Source organism: Pseudochaenichthys georgianus, chromosome 1 (genome assembly GCF_902827115.2).
Source record: "Pseudochaenichthys georgianus chromosome 1, fPseGeo1.2, whole genome shotgun sequence".
Taxonomy (NCBI): domain Eukaryota; kingdom Metazoa; phylum Chordata; class Actinopteri; order Perciformes; family Channichthyidae; genus Pseudochaenichthys; species Pseudochaenichthys georgianus.
In genome coordinates this window covers 14,383,114-14,395,737 of record NC_047503.1, presented here as the reverse complement: position 1 = coordinate 14,395,737, position 12,624 = coordinate 14,383,114, and the positions used below count along the sequence as shown (strand labels likewise).

General features: G+C 46.5%; 1 protein-coding gene across 3 annotated transcripts in view; it reads left to right on the top strand.

Annotated features, from left to right (window-relative positions):
• The window catches only part of htt (huntingtin), a 71,941-nt gene that overhangs the window by 3,875 nt on the left and 55,442 nt on the right, over positions 1-12,624 (top strand). For 2 of the 3 annotated variants that reach the window (XM_034089781.2, XM_034089465.2), the window contains exons 2-12: positions 7,556-7,639; positions 7,810-7,930; positions 8,144-8,203; positions 8,307-8,386; positions 9,345-9,483; positions 9,967-10,108; positions 10,327-10,505; positions 10,584-10,788; positions 11,103-11,150; positions 11,393-11,461; positions 11,553-11,944. In XM_034089781.2, coding sequence (XP_033945672.1) covers positions 7,556-7,639; positions 7,810-7,930; positions 8,144-8,203; positions 8,307-8,386; positions 9,345-9,483; positions 9,967-10,108; positions 10,327-10,505; positions 10,584-10,788; positions 11,103-11,150; positions 11,393-11,461; positions 11,553-11,944 — 1,519 coding nt within the window. The remainder of the gene's footprint in view (positions 1-7,555; positions 7,640-7,809; positions 7,931-8,143; positions 8,204-8,306; positions 8,387-9,344; positions 9,484-9,966; positions 10,109-10,326; positions 10,506-10,583; positions 10,789-11,102; positions 11,151-11,392; positions 11,462-11,552; positions 11,945-12,624) is intronic. The other variant, XM_034089628.2, reaches the window with a different exon arrangement.

Genomic DNA, 12,624 nt, shown 5'->3' with positions numbered 1-12,624 from the left:
TTTTTCCTCGGCCGCCCCGTAGTTTCAGAGAGCATCGAGTTTAAAATACCATCTACAAGCTGATGCTGACAGCCCCGCTCCTGCCGCCCGCTTGTGGCAGACCACACTTCCACGCTCACCGGCAGGCACCGACTGGCCATCTGGAGGACCGGGAGGGTGTGTGTATGTGTGGCCTGAGCGAGAGAGACCTTACGTGCATTGTTGTTGTTAGCATCTGGTGCTAGCTAGCTGCGCTAACGGATATAAGGAGCTGTTTAAATGAAAACATCCATCTTCTCCCGCTTATCCGTGGTCGGGTCGCAAGGGTAGCAGTTCCAGCAGAGAGCCCCAAACTTTCTTTTCCCTGGCGACATCAACCAGCTCTGACTGGGGGATCCCAAGGTGCTCCCAGGCCAGCGAAGAGATATAATCCCTCCACCTGGTCCTAGGTCTACCCCTTGGTCTCTTCCCAGCTGGACGTGCCTGGAACACCTCCCTAGGGAGGCGCCCAGGTGGCATCCTAACTAGGTGCCCGAACCACCTCAACTGGCTTCTTTCGACGCGAAGGAGGAGCGGCTCAACTCCGAGTCCCTCCCTGATGACCGAACTTCTCACCTTATCTCTAAGGGAGACACCAGCCACCCGGCGGAGGAAACCCATCTCGGCCGCTTGTATCCGCGATCTCGTTCTTTCGGTCATGACCCATCCTTCATGACCATAGGTGAGGGTAGGAACGAAAATGGCCCGGTAGACAGAGAGCTTTGCCTTCTGGCTCAGCTCCCTTTTCGTCACAACGGTGCGGTAAAGCGACTGCAATACCGCTCCCGCTGCACCGATTCTCCGGCCCATCTCACTCTCCATTGTTCCCTCACTCGAGAACAAGACCCCGAGATACTTGAACTCCTTCACTTGGGGTAAGGACTCATTCCCTACTTGGAGTGGACAGTCCATCGGTTTCCTGCTGAGAACCATGGCCTCAGATTTGGAGGGGCTGATCCTCATCCCAGCCGCTTCACACTCGGTTGCGAACCGATCCAGTGAGTGCTGAAGGTCGCAGACCGATGAAGCCATCAGAACCACATCATCTGCAAAAAGCAGTGGTGCAATCCTTAGTCCACCGAACTGCAGACCCCCCCCCCCCCCCACGACTACTCCTCGAAATCCGAGCCATGTATATTACAAACAGGATTGGTGACAAAGCGCAGCCCTGGCGGAGGCCAACCCTCACCGGAAATGGGTCCGACTTACTGCCGAGGACCCGGACACAGCTCTCGCTTTGGGAGTACAGAGATTGGATGGCCCTGAGTACAGACCCCCTCACCCCATACTCCCGCAGCACCTCCCACAGTAACTCCCTGGGAACCCGGTCATACGCCTTCTCCAAGTCTACAAAACACATGTAGACCGGATAAGCGTACTCCCAGGCCCCCTCCAGGATCCTTGCGAGAGTAAAAAGCTGATCCGTCGTTCCACGACCAGGACGAAATCCGCATTGTTCCTCCTCAATCTGAGGTTCGACAATCGGCCTGACCCTCCTTTCGAGTACCTTGGAGTAAACTTTCCCGGGGAGGCTGAGTAGTGTGATGCCTCTGTAATTGGCACACACCCTCTGATCCCCCTTTTTGAAAAGGGGGACCACCACCCCGGTCTGCCACTCCTTCGGTACTGTTTCCGACTTCCACGCAACACTGATGAGACGTGTCAACCATGACAGTCCCTCAACACCCAGAGCCTTCAGCATTTCCGGGCGGATCTCATCCACCCCCGGGGCTTTGCCACTGTGGAGTTGTTTGACGACCTCAGTGACCTCCCCCCGGGAGATTAGTGTTGATCCCCCATCATACTCCAGCTCTGCCTCTAACATAGAGGGCGGAGTTGTCGGGTTCAGGAGTTCCTCAAAGTGTTCCTTCCAACGCCCCAACACTCAATCAGTTGAGGTCAACAACGTCCCATCCTTACTGTATACAGCTTGGATGGTTCCCTGCTTCCCCCTCCTGAGGTGTCGGACAGTTTTCCAGAACAACTTTGGTGCCGCCCGAAAGTCCTTCTCCATGTCTTCTCCAAACTTCTCCCACACCCGCTGCTTTGCCTCGGCCACGGATGAGGCTGCTGCCCTTCGGGCCTGTCGGTACCTTGCAACTGCCTCGGGAGTCCCCCGGGATAACAAATCCCTGAAGGCCTCCTTCTTCAGTCGGACGGCTTCCCTGACCACCGGTGTCCACCAGGAGGTTCGAGGGTTACCGCCCCTTGAGGCTCCTAGGACCTTGAGACCACAGCTCCCCGCAGCGGCTTCGGCAATAGAGGCTTTGAACACCGACCACTCTGGTTCAATGTCCCCAACCTCCACAGGAATGCCCGAAAAGCTCCGCCGGAGGTGTGAGTTGAAGGCCTCCTGAACTTGGGCCTCCTCCAGACGTTCCCAGTTCACCCGAACTACACGTTTGGGCTTACCAGGTCTATCCAGAGGCTTCCCCCGCCACTCGACCCAACTCACCACCAGATGGTGATCAGTTGACAACTCCGCCCCTCTCTTTACCCGAGTGTCCAAAACATACGGCCTCAGGTCCGATGATACGATAACGAAATCGATCATGGACCTTCTGCCTAGGGTGCTCTGATACCACGTACACTTATGAGCATCCTTATGTTCGAACATGGTGTTTGTTATGGCCAATCCATGACTAGCACAGAAGTCCAGTAACAAACCACCACTCCGGTTCAGATCAGGGGGGCCGTTCCTCCCAATCACGCCCCTCCAAGTGTCTCCATCATTGCCCACATGTGCGTTGAAGTCTCCCAGCAAGACTAAGGAGTCTCCTACAGGAGCCCCATACAGGATTCTTTCCAGGGTCTCCAAGAAGGCCGAATACTCTGAACTGCTGTTGGGTGCATAAGCACACACAACAGTCAGAGTTTTCCCCCCCATAACCCACAGGCGTAGGGAGGCGACCCTCTCGTCCACTGGGGTAAACTCCAACAACGAAGCACCTAACCGGGGACTTGTGAGTATCCCCACACCCGCCCGGCGCCTCACACCTTGAGCAACTCCGGAGAAGAATAGAGTCCAACCCCTATCCAGAAGTAAGGTTCCAGAGCCGACGCTGTGCGTAGAGGTGAGCCCAACCAGATCCAGCTGGTACCGCTCCACCTCCCGCACAAGCTCCGGCTCCTTCCCCCCCAGAGAGGTGACGTTCCACGTCCCCAAAGCCAGCTTCTGCCGCCCGGGTCTGGTCCGTCGAGACCCTCCGCTTTCACTGCCACCCTTCTGGCAGCGCACCCGACCCCATCGATGTTTCCCGTAGGTGGTGGGCCCGCGGGACGGAGAAGCGGAGGTGTTGCCCACGTTGCCTTTTCGGGCTGGGCCCGGCCGGGCTCCGTGGCAAGCCCGGCCACCAGACGCTCGCCGACGAGTCCTCCTTCTGGCTCCAGAAGGGGACCCCGGGCTTCCTCCGGGCCGGGTATCCTCACTTCCTGTGTCGTCTTTCATGAGGTCTTTTGAACCAATCTTAGTCTGGCCCCTTGCCTGAGACCAATTTGCCATGGGAGACCCTACCAGGAACACAAGGTTCCAGACAACACAGCCCCCAGGTTCATCAGGGCACACAAACCTCTCTACCACGGTAAGGTGCTGGTTCTTCAGAGAGGTGAAAATGAAAACAGAGGAGCGACATTTCACCACAACTGCGCCGAGCACTTGACTTTATGCAGGAAGCCAGACAGTGGGACATTGTAGGAGAAGTCAGCACACTCAACGCAACATGATTGCAGCGTCCAGGCAGCTCCCGTTCGAGCATATGCCTTGAGTTGCAAAACTGGCAAACTTCTTGCCTTTTTCAAAAGCCTCGTCGATAGGTAAAAGCCCCGGTGCCTTTGCAGCTGGCTTTGGATTTGCCGGTAGTTTAGCAGCGCAGGCGTCTTCGTACGCTTTTAACACACCATCGTAGCGATGGCGATGTTTCAGGTGACTGATCAGGTTGGAAGTATTGTAGCTCGTTGCCTTTTTCCCTCCTCGTGGAACTTCTGCATTACATTTGTTATAAATAGCAAGCGAACTTTCCAACTCTGAAACTTTGAAATAGTCCCATACCACCGACGACATGTTTGTTTACTGTCCTGGCTTCACGGCCGCACACCATTTACGTCACAGCCAGGCATGAGTTGGGGAGCGCTGGATTTGTGAAGAACTCCCCTCTTCCTAAACCACTAATACCACAGTACTGGCAAAACGGGAGGAGCCGAGTGAAAAACAAGCGCCCCTCATCCCAATCCACCCACACCGCAGGATATTTTTCTTTTTTTTTACCCAAAAAATATATTTTCTATTATCGGGGCTATTAATACTTGTATCGGGATGACGTCATAATTCCTAATATCGGACTGATAATTATCGGGCCGATAATTATCGTGCATCCCTAATAAATATATAAAAATATTTTATCATAATATTTTTTTCAAAAAGTGTTTAATTTTCGCACCTATACCAGTCATATTATTTCATCCAGTAGCCTAGTTTAATCTTTCACCAGATAACCGTTGAAAATGGCTTTTATGATGTTCCGAGGGATTCGGCGGCTCAGGGTCTCAGCCTCTTGTGCACACGAGAAAGTAACCGGTGCGCCAAGTAGGAAGAGGAGTGCACAGGAGACAACCGTTTAATTGCAGACTGTTATGTTTATGTGGGGAAATGGCAGTGCATACATTATTTGAGATATATTTCAAACGCGGACTTGTTAAGGACATGTCGCCAGGGGTGTAGAGCTATTAGGGGTGTTGAAAATAATCGTTTCTACGATGCATTGCGATGCGGACGTGGACGATTCGGTATCGATGCAGTGACGGAAGATAATCGATTATAGCGTAGTAACGTTGCTTCCTGATTTTCCGGCCGTGGCTTTACTATCACTTTTTTTCTGTCACTTTAATATCAAATCGGTCGGTGACGCAGAGATCAGGGAACAGACGTGACAGCGGCACAGCAACACCAAACACGGAGCAGTCTGCTTTATCCACCAGTCCAGAACCAACAGCAGAAGGACCCGCTCTGAATCACTCCGTGTCGCTGCGGCTCAGAGACACAGACAGGGATTTATGTTTTTCAAAAATAATTGTGTTACAATCGTGTTGATAGAAATCAACACGTAATGAAATAAGACCCCACGGTTTGATGATTGATAGGTGTGTGGGCTGTCTTTCATTTTGACACACAGAACAATGGGGGCTATCCACCCTTATCCACAATGTAAAGTAATTCACACAGCCTCTTCCCTCTTCTCTCTGTGAGGAGCAGCAGGTTCAGCTCTCAGAACAAAGTAACACAAAACTAAAATGGCATTATTTTTTTTAAATATGTCGTGGAGTAATAGATTTATTTTTTCTTCTCAAGAGAGTAGAATGTGTATTTTGTTAGTATTTCAAAAAATCTAAGGTCGCCCTTTTTATTTACTACAAGACAAATGTGCCTTTTTTATTTCATACAGTTCAATTTGGATTGAGACAGGGAAATAATCTAAACCTCACGCGTGGCGTTTCACTGTCAAGGAGAGCCTGTATGTAATTACATTGCAAATACTGACTTGAGCCCAGCACTGTATGGGTTATCCCTACCATAGATTACCCAACAGAAATAATCTGGACACGCCACTGTTTGTGGTCTACAATGACAGAGAAGAGCCTGTCAAGTTTGGCTGTACTCAGCATTGAATCAAAACGCACCATAGCTTTAAATCGTTTGTGAGGCGTTTTGCTGAACAAGATGGTAATCGCCACATTCAGCTGTTATAGGCATGCCAACTTGATGCTCTGCTCACGGGTGAGTCGATGATAATAATAAACTGTTAACTTGGAAACTGAACAATCTGGTGCCACTAAATGTTTTTAAAGCTCGGTTGGATGCTAGTCAATCGGAAGCTATTGGTACCTGTTTATGTGGATAATTATGTAAATGATGCTGTATGATGTCCTTTTGTTGTTCTATTTATGTTTTTATGTTTCATGTGAAACTATTTGAGCAGGTCTCCTTTGAAAAAGAGATCAATGATCTCATTGGGATTCATCTGTATAAATAAAGGTTTGAAATTAAATGAAATGTTAAGATGATGACCTTACGTGTGTATAATTGTTTTCTTCTTTGTGGGGGTCTGCCCCCAAAAACTGTTTCAAGTCCTGAGAAAGTCAAATAAGACGGTGTGTAAAACTTCACTGCCCAGCCAAAAGAAAGTAACCACTTTGATTTAACTAGGCCAGTAGGTAAGGACTTTCCACTGGATAATAACTGCAGCGATGTTTATGTTTTAGCTGAATACACGTTTTTTAACCCTAACTGATGCAGTTAGTCACTACTTTAATGTTTGTTCTTTCTGATGTAAAGTCAAGGTTGTAACTGTTTGCAATGAAGTTGTGGGGCGCTGAACTGTTCTTTTGATTTATGATAGTAATTACTTGTCTTTCAAATTTGAAGGAGGGTGAGCAAGCATCTTGAGGAACATTCATCATTAACTCCTCCAAAAAATATAGTTTATTTAATAATAACACTGAATATGTGAATCATAACAGTGATTGACAGCTGATAGGAATAATATTATTGTTAATATTATCATATTCATACAGACACACATCGATGAGACAGTTAATTAATGTACTTATTGCAGCAGTCTGCATAGATTTGGTACCCCTGCTGGTCTAAGAGTGAAACCAACTCATTCAGTTAAAATTCATTAAGTTATGTCTGCCATCTTATATATTTATATGTAAGGCTTTACTGATGTGCCACAATAATGTCACCTAATGTTATTGAGTTAAAATATTAATATTGTGGCTTTCCAAGTTAACATTGTTGATATGACTGCGATTAAATCAGCATATACTTCTGCCAGGGGATGCCACCCCTCAAATTCTCCTGCCACCCTCTTGCCACCCCATGGATATTTTTCCAGATCCGCCCCTGAGTACATGCATTGGTTTGAAAGTATAAAGTGCTAGCCTGCTGTCAGGCACACATTTATGAGATTTAACAATGGACAATTATATTTCTTAAATAATATGTAGCCTATTCCCAGAGCATAATTTATGGGGCAACAAGGTGAGGTGTAAAATGTGTTTTTAATATCATACATTTTACGCCAGCAAACTTCTTGTACGGACTTCGGCAGTAGTGAAGACTCACTGAACGAATTAAGTACAAAGACGAATCGTTCGCGAACGTGCAAATCACCAGAAGTCGTTCGCGAACCGGTGAACGAATCTTTAAAGTGAACTGAATCAAAAGATTCGTGTCCCCAAAGGGAATCTAAATGCCCATCACTACTACACTACATCCTTCACTCTTCATACACAGCATTACCCAGTTGCATACATAAATGACCAGTGTTGCCGTGTTTTACTGGGCAGTACTGACTTCAGATATTAAGCATTCCATCCACTTGGCTGTTGTGCTGGCTGTTAGCAAGATATTTAATTATAGTCCTGTTTAGCGATGGAATGACTTCCAACAATTACATTTCTTGGAGCTACTTTTCAGTACCTCTTTTCTCTTGTTTTCCATCCCTTTTTCTCAAACTCCTCATGTTCTCTTTCACAGGAAAAAAGAACAGGCTACTACGAAGAAGGACAGGGTCACCCACTGTCTGACAATATGTGAAAACATCGTGGCTCAGTCTCTGAGGTAGGCCTTGTTGATTTAACTTGTTTTATTCAATCAAATGAACGTTTCACAGTGTGTGTTTAATGAAACTTGAGCTGGGCTACATTGAAATTCACCCCTTCTGATTCTGAAAATATGTATGTGCGTAATGACATTTGGCTCACTTTTCCTCCCTATGGTTCTGGGAGCAGAACGTCTCCAGAGTTTCAGAAACTGCTGGGCATCGCTATGGAGATGTTCCTGCTCTGCAGTGATGACAGCGAATCAGATGTCCGGATGGTAGCCGACGAGTGCCTGAACAAAATCATTAAAGTGAGCAGGACCCTGTACTTCTCCCTCCTTCCCTCCGTCTCCCCCTTTCAACTCTGTCTCCATTAAAGGCACTGGTGGCCTAAGAGAATTTTTCTTTTATCATCTATACATTTTTTGTGCCTTTACAGAAAAATAAGCTGTGATTTGAGTTTGTGTATTAAAAAGGTGTGAAATAAACAACTGAAATACTTTTTTTGTAATGTTTATTTTCAGGCGCTGATGGACTCCAACCTGCCTAGACTGCAGCTGGAGCTGTACAAAGAAATTAAAAAGGTATAAAGATATGCTTTTGTGGTGTTTTTTTGGTTTCTGTCTAGTGTTTAATCTAACGAGTGAAAATGAAATCACTCTGATGTGAATGAGTCTGTCTCTGTAGAATGGTGCCTCTCGGAGTCTGAGGGCGGCTCTGTGGAGGTTTGCCGAGCTCGCTCACCTCATCAGACCACAGAAATGCAGGTATGCACACACAATGCCTGGAAAGGACTTTTTACTTCATTCATGTGACAAAACCGTTTTAATAACATAAGGGGAAACCCCATTTGAAGCATTTCACATTTGGCTCTGATTATAAACTTGCCTTCAAAAAATCAGTTATTAGTTAAAGAAAAATGTGTTATTTTTTTTAACATTGCATGCCTCCCAATCAGAATGTATTAGTGGAAGAAACATCAATTACTAACTCTTGGTAAATCCTTTTTACTGAACATGTTTCCACTGATACTGATGTTAAAAATAAAAACTTTTACTGATTTGCGTTTGAACTAGTGTTGTACGGTGTACCGATACTTGAAAGATACCGCGATACCCTGCCGTTAAAAACGTTTCATTAGTATCGGTACACCGTTTCATTAGTATCGGTACTTTAAGAATGACGGGGAAAAGTACTCCGGTGAGAAAGCGCCGTTTTAATAAGAGCCATGTGTGTTCAGCGCTCTGTTCCGTGCCTGGAGTCCCTCCCCTCTCAAGCACGCTCTAAGTGCCTCCCCTCTCTCGTGCACGCGCTAGCTGCCAGAGCATGTGAGAAAACGAGAAGCATGGCTGCAAGTGGGAGTGCAGCTGCCGCTGCGCCTCGGCTTGTTGACAAAAAAGACGCCAGAAGTGAAATTTGTATTTGAGATATATCTCTGACAGTGAGGGCAAGCCTACGGACACCACGAGGCCTGTCTGTGAGACATGTATTCATTTTATTGAATACGAATTATTGTCATTATTTTATTTATTCTTCTCATTGTTTAAAAGTTTGTTATGGTTCTCGTGTGAAATAAAGCACAATAATTACATTTAAGACTTTCCCTTTTTTTAAGAAAAGTATCGAAAAAGAATCGGAATCGCAATTCTTAACTTGCTATCGGAACCAAAATGTTGGTATTGTGACAACACTAGTTTGAACCCATCCTCCTCATCTGTGTTGCAGACCCTACCTGGTGAACCTGCTGCCGTGCCTCTCCCGAATCACCAAGCGGCAGGAGGAGAGTGTGCAGGAGACTCTGGCTGCTGCGATGCCCAAGATCATGTCCGCCTTGGGGCACTTCGCCAATGACGGCGAGATCAAGGCATCTACACAGAGCAGAAACATCACAACTGTTTATTATGGAAATGTTATTTGGGTTAAGATAACTTTAGCTTTTAATGGTTGTTTTTCTACATTTTGTCTTGTTTCCTATTCAAAAATGTGCTTGAGTTAGTTTACCTGGAAGTCATTATTAAGAATGTAATTTCGAAGACTTAACATCTTATTACAACTAATACACCACTGTATAGAACAAAAGTGTGCACACTTTTTTTTTTTTTATATTTTCTTTTAATTAAAATCTCAAATGGAGCAACTCTCACAAAACCCAATTTTCCTTGGATGAATGAATTGTTCGGATTACATTACTATGACAAATTTATCATTTTTAAGATGTAGCATTTATCATTTAACAAAAATGACTGGAAAAGGGTGTGTTTATATATTAATTTATTAGTTTGCAAAATGTATTAGGTACATCTTGCAAAAATTGGCTCTCATTGTAGTCCAACCCTTGTGGTCCCAGGTGCTGCTGAAGTCCTTTGTGGCCAACCTGAAGTCCAGCTCCCCGACCATCAGACGCACAGCAGCCAGCTCCGCCGTCAGCGTGTGCCAACACTCCAGACGCGCCAGCTACTTCTACACCTGGCTCCTTAATGTGCTGCTGGGTAAGGCCACACATGCTCTGGACTTTTCCCCTTCCCACTTTCATTTAAGCGCTCATTATCATTCCATTTGATGTTGAATTCAGCATATGTTCCCACCGAAAATCCACTGAAATATCCCTATAAGATTATTCCAGCGAACATTTGAGATCTAGTTGAAGCACCCAGGCAACAGACATCGAATGAGAACACACACCCTGACCTGTCCTTTCATGTGTTAGGTCTGCTGGTTCCCGTGGATGAGGAGCATCCCACACACCTAATTCTGGGGGTCCTGTTGACCCTTCGCTACCTGATGCCTCTGCTGCAGCAGCAGGTTAACACATCCAGCCTCAAAGGAAGCTTCGGAGTCACGAGGAAGGAGGCCGACGTCCAGCCCTCACCTGAGCAGCTCCTACAGGTAGACAGAAAATCGATTGGATATTTTTTTGTTTTCTTTTTTGAGTATTTGCTCCATTTCACGTTTGTGTGTCCGAAGGTGTACGAGCTGACGTTACACTACACGCAGCACTGGGATCACAATGTGGTCACAGCGTCTCTGGAGCTCCTGCAGCAGATGTTCAGGACCCCCCCGCCAGAGCTCCTGCACATGCTCATCACAGCGGGCAGCATCCTGCATGGCTCCGTGTTCCGGCAGGACGCAGAGAGTCGCGCACGCTCCGGCAGCATCCTGGAGCTCATTGGTAAACACATCACTCAGACGGGACTGTCTCCATTAAGCTTTTGTACAATCCGGGCTCTGTACCCGCCTGATACCCGGGACGCTAACATATCTGCTTTAGGTAGATCTCATTCCGTTAACCCTAACCTTCGCCAGGTAGTCGAGCAAACTGTGCTGTCGCTCCGCTCTAGCTCCTGCTTTGGTCCGTGTTCGCAGCCTTTTTCTTTGCTTGCTAACTTTCCCTGTTTCTCTAATAATTGTGCTGTTCCCAACGAGTCCTTCTGAGCTTTTGCTGCTTCTCTCCTGTTTCTACTTCCTGTCTCCTGCCACTTGCAGCGGGGGGAGGGTCTTCCTGCAGTCCACTCCTTCTTAGGAAACCAAGAGGTGACTAGTCTATTTATCTCCCGTGCTCACCTCAGCCTTTGGGCTAATTTACCTTAAACTGAGTCACCTATGCTGCTTGATTGTCCTCTTGATTCTAGATTCAATTTGAATAATGCACATTATTCTCTCAAAAAATATGAGGTGCAGCCTTTTGTTGGTTTTTAATGTACTATAACATTTGCACCAGTCTAGTACATAGCTCTGGTGCCGATGTCATGTTGACTCTAAAGGTGTGTTTCCAGGTAAAATGCTCTCTGGAGAGGAGGACGGCTTGGAGGATGACGCTGAGAGAACGGAGGTCACATTCACAGGTGAGATGCACCTACCAGGAAGTAAAATCGGCAGCTTCAATGAGACTTACAGCTGTAAAAAGTATTTATTCTTTGTGCATCTTTGCTTTAGCGTCAGTCGTTGGTGCGGACGGCTCCTCGGCGGCCCAGGTGGACATCATAACCGAGCAGCCGCGCTCCTCCCAGCATACCCTGCAGCCCGGCGAGTCCACGGACCTCAGTGCCTCCTCGGAGCAGGGCGGAGGAGGCGGGACTTCGGCTTCAGACACTCCTGAGTCACCCAACGACAACGAGGAAGAAATGCTCAGTCGCAGCTCCAGCGGTGGGGCCAACGTTACCCCAGAGACGGCCGACTACACCACCCCAGAGACGGAGGCAGTACCCTTAGGAGACGGCGGGCCTTTGCTCAGCACAAACGACCGCTCCCTTCCACCCAGCGACTCCTCGCAGACCACCACGGAGGGGCCGGACTCAGCCGTCACCCCTTCGGATGTAGCAGAACTGGTCAGTCTGACTGGGCATGCCAGGGAGATTTAATATGGTTTGACAACACAGCTTAACTAAACGGTACTTCTGTGTATATGTATGAAACGCAGAAGACAGTGAGCTTCCCTAGACTTTGAAATACTTAATTACCATGCACTCATAATTAGCTGTGTAACTGATGTCCCTCATGGCTTAGACCCAGTGAATGAATGATGCTATGCTTCATAGGGTTAGGATTTCTAGAATGGACAAATATTAATTCCCACTATTTATAAATAAAATAAAAACATTATACTAGTATTAGTAATATTGCATTAACTTGATATAATAATAATAATAATAATACATTTTATTTTTAGGCGCCTTTCATGACACCCAAGGACACCGTACAATTTAAAAAAATAAATAAATAAAATAAAAGCTAAGAGGCAACAGAACAAGATAAAAACACAAACAGGAAATCATGGAGGAGACAGTCAAGTGGACACAAATGAAACATATAATGGGGAGCACTACAGTGAGTAAGCAGATTTGAAATCATAGTCGATCAGCTTCATATATGATTTTTTTCCAGGACATATTTAAAGTTCTGCAGCACAAATGAAGAAACAAAGTTTGCAATTTGTAACCCAAGCTAATCTAAAATAGTAATTAGAGGTACAAGGCAATTTTTTATTTTCTATTTATATAGCACTTTT